Consider the following 6,796-nt stretch of genomic DNA (forward strand, 5'->3'; position numbering starts at 1 on the left):
AAGTTATAATCGAATTTGGAACGAGTTTGAATTTTAAAAAAATACTCGGTATGGGTTTGATTCGAATCAGATTTGAGTTGTATGTATAGATACCATTATCGAAATTCCGTTTATATAAATAATTAATTTAATATAAAAAATATATTTATAATAATATTTATAATTTTTTATATATTTTTTATCTAAAAATTTAAATTTAAATATTTTTTAAAAATATTAAATTTTTTAAATAAAAATTATTAATAAAAAATATTTTTTATATAAATTATTAATTAAAATATATAAAACTATTTAGATTTTATTTGGATAATAATATTTCAATTTTGTACAAATTCAAATAATTTAGATTACATGGTAATCCTATTCTGAACGAATTTCAATATTGTTAATATAAATTGGGTTTAGATTTTAATAGGTTAATTTAATCCTACCATGTAAATAACAAATCCAAATAAAATTACGTTAAAACACATTTCTTAATGCACAATTTGAGAAAGGGATGGATTTTGAAAATTTCTTTTCCATCTTTCCCTCCCTCGCAAATAGAAAGTAAATGTATTATATTCTTAAAAATCAATTTTACATTAAATTTAACTAGTTTTAATAAAAATTACAAACGAGTTAAACAACTTAAACCCAAATTTAAAACCGATTTGGAGTTTTTATAATTAAAATATGTTATATTGAATTTAAACGAAATTTTAATTACCTTCAGATTGATAATTCCTTTAATAAAACACAAAAATCAAAAATCAAATGCTTTATCAATATTTGAGCCCAGAAATCAGGTCCAACAGAAACCCTGCATTGAAAAGCCCAAATCTTTCTCGGACCAACCCAACTTAACATCTCTCTATATATAGAGCTTCTGCTGCAGTATCAGGACTAGGGTTTTACACAGCGGCTGCTCCTGTTCTCTTCGTCTTCTTGCTCGGAAAACCCCCGTCACCGTCGAAGAAACTCAGCTTTGCAACCATGGGGTACGATCTCTCTCTTATATTTTCACTCTCCTTTTTTAGATTTTTTTTTTAATAAATCATTCTGCTAATGAGTTAGAAAATATAAATCGAGTTAGAAAATATAAATCAAGTTGAAAAAGAAGAATGGAGGTGCTTAAGAATAGTATTTGATACGTAGTTTAAATTCAGTTCAGTTTGTTGTCATTTTGACTGATTATATGTTTCTGGGTAATGAGTTATGATTCCCGGATTGATTTGGTTAGGTAATTAAATTTCTATATTGATTTTAAAGTTTGGTCATACTGGAAACCAATATAAGTATGCGGATAAATGCATAGTAATATATAGTGGCATGCCACCTAATGCTATTGTCTATGAAGCAATAGCTGTTTATTGTGAAATGCATGCTTTTGGATGGTCTAGTTTAGTTTAAGTAGACATCATATTTGTATCAAGTGGAATAGGGTCCCTTATTGTTGAAAGGATTATGATATAGTTGTCAGACACAGTAATTAGATAGTAGTTTTTAACCTTGTTGAAAGGATTATTGAAATAGAGTTCTCAGTAATTACTGCTGGTAATACTTGTTGTTATGAGTTGAGATGTCTGCCACAAGAGGTGCAAATGGTATTTTCTAGTTTGTTCTGCAGATCAAGGATTTATTTTTTTGTGGTAAAAATGTATGTCCGGAAGCAAACAGAAATAAGTTTATATGCAGTACGGCCTGGTGCCCTAGTTAATCTTGATGCCTATCTTTGACTTACTCACTGGTTTGCATGATTGTCTTGCAGGAAGACACGAGGTATGGGATCTGCTCGAAAACTGAAGTCCCACCGAAGAAGGCAAAGGTGGGCTGACAAGGCGTACAAGAAGTCTCACCTTGGTAATGAATGGAAGAAGCCATTTGCTGGGTCTTCACATGCCAAAGGCATAGTTCTTGAAAAGATGTGAGACCATGCAATGCCTTTGCTTGAGTTTATTCTTGTTTATCTTCCTTACTAAGAACATTATGATTCTAAATTGTACAAATGACCCTCGAATTGCAGTGGTATTGAAGCCAAGCAGCCAAACTCTGCTATCAGAAAATGTGCTAGAGTTCAACTGATTAAAAATGGGAAGAAGATTGCTGCTTTTGTTCCCAATGACGGTTGTTTGAACTATATTGAGGAGAATGTGAGTATCCTTGGAGTTTTAGGAGTTTTAACTTTTGATTATACGTTACCTTGCCTTCTACTGACATTTTGTAACTTGTGGTTGAAGGATGAGGTTTTGATTGCTGGATTTGGACGTAAGGGTCATGCGGTTGGAGATATTCCTGGTGTTAGATTCAAGGTTGTGAAGGTCTCCGGTGTCTCCCTACTGGCACTCTTCAAGGAGAAGAAGGAAAAACCAAGGTCTTAAGTTTGCAATGGAGACTACTATAGTTTATTTCTAGTTCCTCTAAAAGACTTGGAATGGCTTTCCTTTGTTTTTGAGTGGATATGGCGAACAACTTTTTATCATTCTAGTTATTGTATTGAATATTTCTTGTTTTCAAATTTTGCCCAAGATTATATGGTGCTTCCAGTTATATTTTGACGTCACAAATTGCCTTTTAGTCATCTAATTAACTTTTTGAGATAAAGTTGAACTTGATATTAACTGAAAATAAAAATCTGTATCGATTATTAGCCCCAAAAGGCCATTTCCTGAGAGAAGGTGCAATTTTCCTTGATGTTGGTTTGAAACTTGTAAGAAGGGGATGATAATTATTGGTTTAGGTTTTAATAACAATTTAATATTATTTTTGGAAAATTAATTAGTCATGTTGGCATTAATTCCTACTTTCAGACCGTAAATCCATGGTCATTCTCCTCTTCCTCAGCGCCGTGACCCTGAAAAGACTATGCTTTCCTGTGAAGTCACCCAACGGAGGGAAATTTCAATTCACATTTTATGTGTGACTTGAAATCAATAATGATATGATTCAAAATCAATAGGGTATAGGTGTTACAAGCCAAAATCTTTAACTAATGTATGTCTCTCTCTTTAAGAAGAGCAGCGAGTTTTCTCTTTCTTTTCTTTTTTTTCCTTTTTGGTACTCTGGTCCTTTTATTTTATTGGGGAGATCTCTCTCAGGTTAAGGTATAAATGTTTTTTTTGTCTTAATTTGCAGCGGTATTGAAAAGGAGGAGAATTTGTTCTTTTGACTCTTTGCTTTGTGTGTAGAGATTTTGTACCAATTCTTGTATCTCACTTGATTTTTTACCAGACGAAGGATGGTTCAGCGATAGTTAGTAGAGTATGTCTATCGTCGCCAAGAGCACACCTACCACCTCCATTAACACTATGAACAGATTGTTTTTTCTCATGAACCTTGTGGATATCGTCAAATTATGCTTAAAAATGATCGACTTTTTCTTATGACATTGAAACCCTTATTGGATTTATGGTTGCCTATACTTTTTCTTGAGTGGGCTTGCTCCTTCTTACTGGTTGTGGTGGCTTGAGATCTTTCTATTTTCTTTATCGATCTTCAGTTTGGTTTTATGGTTGGAATGGACTAATATAGAACGGAGGCTTTCTCGGCCTAAATGGCGTTTGTTATTATCGAGCAGTCACAGCTTTCAAAGGGTGACGGCACCAGTGATTTCCTTTAGTTCTCTTTTAGGTCTTCATTTGGTTGCTCCACAAGTTTTAGGGCTCCAATTGTATGGACTTTTTTGAGTTATTTTTTCCTTTGTAATTGAGCTTAATAGTCTCTGTTATAGTTGTCTTCTAGTAAAGCTAATAGGGCAACCGTCCAAGTTTATACAAATAAGCCAGCATCACAAATATAGACACTGTTTCTATAGGTAATCCTTATAATATATCTTCTAAAGAACATTAGAAACACAATTGGGTGTGGCAAAAAGAGACATCACTGTACTTAAATCATCATCCCCTACTTAATAATACTTTAGTGAAACAAAAAAAGCTCCAAATATCGGCAGAATGAACATAGTCTGCTACTACAATTTAATCTCAAAATTTCAAACAAATCATCATTTTTAAGAGATATCCTCACAAAATATACATTCATACCACTGAACTCATTCCTCCCTTAATCACATTTGATGCATGTATATCTCCACTTTTAACCCTTCAGTAGCCTTGACTGTGGAAGGAGGCATTAACTTCACAAATTCCTCTTGAGCGCTAAACATTAACTTTTCCGCTTGTACTGACTTGATGAAGAGAACAGTCAAGAACAGGCTTTTGCTGGATTTCCCTATGAATATTTATAGCTTCAACTTGTTGGGCCAAATCAAGACCCTTCTCACTGGTGTTCGATAGAGAACCCAAAATTTCCTTTTCACCCACTTTCTGTGATAAGATTGTGTTTACTGTATCACAATCTTCAGCGGTAATTTTCTCAACCTTCAAGTTTCTTTGCCCACTGTTTCCAGGAGACATTTTATTCTGAACTTTCGGAGGCATGCCGGGACAGTATTTTCCATTTGTTGAAGTGCTACAAACAGGTTGCTGAGCACAAGTTTTGGCGGCTCGAACTGCCAATGCGGCTCTAGCAGGTTGAGATTTTCCAAGCTTTGCCTCATTTGACCCACCACTGAGGCTAACATTTCTCACCCTATATCTAGGCAAGCCATTGGGTACAGCTGGTTGTGATTGCATGCTTCCACCAGGAGAGCGCACTGTTGATCTCGCCTGAAAAATGTAAAAACTACACGTGTGATTGCATGCCAAAATAATTGCAAGCCAGAAGAAAAATTGATGATGAATAAGGGAGGTGATTTTGCCACAGCATATTATCTCCGTGGAACATCTTATCATAGCCAGACATTCCAAAATGAGATCTTTACCTTTTCTTGCCCTAGAAAAATAACCTTGGCAAAACCACCTCCCAACTCATGCACAATACTAATGAACAGGAAATCAAAACTGACCCCATCAAAGAAGCCGATTTTTGGTGATGGCATCCGAAGCCGAGATGGTTTGATAGAATCCAGATGACCAAGTGCACCAGCTCCTATTGAAGCTCTCTTTCCAGATTCGCTTGGCAATCCAATGACATGGGTATCATGTCCGACGGAGCCTCTTTCACCAGAATGATTTTTCGAGTCAAAAACTCGGGGAGCATCACCATTATCAAGTGCATCTTCGCAAGAGGCAATGTCCAGGGTAGGTCTTGAACTGTTGGTCCTTTTATTAAGCGTGGAGGTTGGTGACACTGATTCCAAAGACCATTCACTGATAGAACTAGAAGGTGATACTGAAGAAGAGAGCTTGGTTACAGACTTCAAATAAGGTGAAATATGTGAAGTCACAGACTGATTCTTGCTTCTTGATGCTGTTCTCAATGTGGATTTTACAGTTGAAACAGTGGAAGAACGATTGCCAGTTCTGGAATCAGTTTTTCTTTTCACACTATTTAAGGAACGTGTAGTACTACTTTCCGATGAAAGGCTTTCCAAACTGTCAACAGAGGAAGAAGGAGTTGTTAGCTCTGTCTTAGATGCCACTGAAGATTGCAAGGAGGACTTGGAAGGAAGAGTGGACTTGGGGAGAGTATTTCTTGAACCCCCCATAGTTGGAAGTTTTGTTCCTCTACCTGCCACTATTAAACAGCTTGCAGTCAAGTACACTGTGTATTGGAAGGAATAAATACGAACAAAGAGTTCAAATTACCAGTAAATTTTTTTGGATTATCTGAATGATCAGTTGAAGGTTTTGCACTATCCTTCTCCATTTTGACACGGTTGACACCCAAGGAAGCTCTTTTGTTTGCTGATGTTAACATTGGACTAACTCGGCCCACAATCTTGGGTGGCTTGCAAAAGGAAGTTGACTCTCCATTCTTACAACCAGCCTGCATAGAATTGCACTAGTCGAATCACATTTGAAACCAGATTCTATTTCATGTTGATTAACCACTTAATTTGTCTTTGCATAAATAAACAAAAAACAAAAAAACAAAGAAAATCTCATGACATGAATTGGTCAAGTCTCTCTTGAATACTGATAAATTTTAACTGAAATGAGGAACAACCTTTCCTGCACCCTCGTTAAATGGAAAATATCTCCGATTAAAAAGGAAATCATAATTCATATGGAGACTGTTTTCATGCAATAAGAATAGAACACTTTCCAAGTCATTAAGTAATAAATACCTTTAAAGCTTGTGGAGAGACCTGGTTTGCCTGTTCCTGTGATCCTTTAGATACAACATTTGTCTTATCGGTAGCTGATTTAGGCGTTAACTGAAATTCAAAATGCAAAATATGAATACCATTTATATAAAGATAATTTAGGACTAATAACCAACTAAATTACCTTATTTTGAGAAACAACGTTCGCTTTCATTGAAGCTGAAAGGAAATAAATTGTTAGTTTAAAAGTAACGAAACCAAAAAGGGCACGTGCACTGTTCATCAATTAAATCTCTAAGCAAAATCTATAAGGTAACCAACAAAACAGAGATGCTGCCAATCTGATTTTGTTAATCAAGAATTTTCACAGAACAGAATGGCCAATTCTATTGGTGTATGGAGAGTTGGCAATGGATATAATTATTATGCAATATTTTTTAATGTCCTATAAAATATTAAAAGGACACTCACATTTGTTATGTTGGCTTTCATTTACTCTAGATCCCACTTCACCATATGAAATTGTTGCCTTGGATGCTTTACTAGATTTCTGGATCGAAGCTCTTATATCTCCAAACAAGTCATCCTCAAGAGTTGCTAACGTCGAATTATCAGTTGTAAACGAAGATATTGAATCAGTAGATCTACGTATGTCCTCCTCAATTCCTGGTAATACATTATTTTTTCCTCCTTTCTCAGTTCCGCTTA

General features: G+C 35.1%; 2 protein-coding genes across 2 annotated transcripts in view; one reads left to right on the forward strand and one right to left on the reverse strand.

Annotated features, from left to right (window-relative positions):
- The first annotated feature begins 842 nt into the window (after positions 1-842).
- Positions 843-2,529, forward strand: LOC122724686 (40S ribosomal protein S23-like). The gene is made up of 4 exons (XM_043960413.1): positions 843-980; positions 1,751-1,906; positions 2,006-2,132; positions 2,220-2,529. Exons 1-4 carry the CDS (start codon positions 976-978, stop codon positions 2,358-2,360), a joined length of 429 nt encoding a protein of 142 aa, XP_043816348.1. The 5' UTR covers positions 843-975; the 3' UTR covers positions 2,361-2,529.
- Positions 2,530-3,842: 1,313 nt separating this feature from the next.
- LOC110622377 (mucin-17) overlaps positions 3,843-6,796 on the reverse strand; it is a 23,070-nt gene continuing 20,116 nt past the window's right edge. The window contains exons 2-7 of the mRNA XM_043960139.1: positions 6,560-6,792; positions 6,273-6,307; positions 6,110-6,199; positions 5,628-5,808; positions 4,886-5,556; positions 3,843-4,646 (exon numbers count right to left, since the gene is read on the reverse strand). Of these exons, the coding sequence (XP_043816074.1) occupies positions 4,137-4,646; positions 4,886-5,556; positions 5,628-5,808; positions 6,110-6,199; positions 6,273-6,307; positions 6,560-6,792 (1,720 nt within the window). The 3' untranslated portion in view covers positions 3,843-4,136. The remainder of the gene's footprint in view (positions 4,647-4,885; positions 5,557-5,627; positions 5,809-6,109; positions 6,200-6,272; positions 6,308-6,559; positions 6,793-6,796) is intronic.

Source organism: Manihot esculenta, chromosome 9 (assembly GCF_001659605.2).
Source record: "Manihot esculenta cultivar AM560-2 chromosome 9, M.esculenta_v8, whole genome shotgun sequence".
NCBI lineage: Eukaryota > Viridiplantae > Streptophyta > Magnoliopsida > Malpighiales > Euphorbiaceae > Manihot > Manihot esculenta.

Excerpts from the sequence above, each read along its gene's own strand:
- LOC122724686 (XM_043960413.1), top strand. Across the intron at positions 1,907-2,005 it reads GGCATAGTTCTTGAAAAGAT|TGGTATTGAAGCCAAGCAGC; the intron begins GTGAGACCATGC and ends CTCGAATTGCAG. Across the intron at positions 2,133-2,219 it reads TGAACTATATTGAGGAGAAT|GATGAGGTTTTGATTGCTGG; the intron begins GTGAGTATCCTT and ends TTGTGGTTGAAG.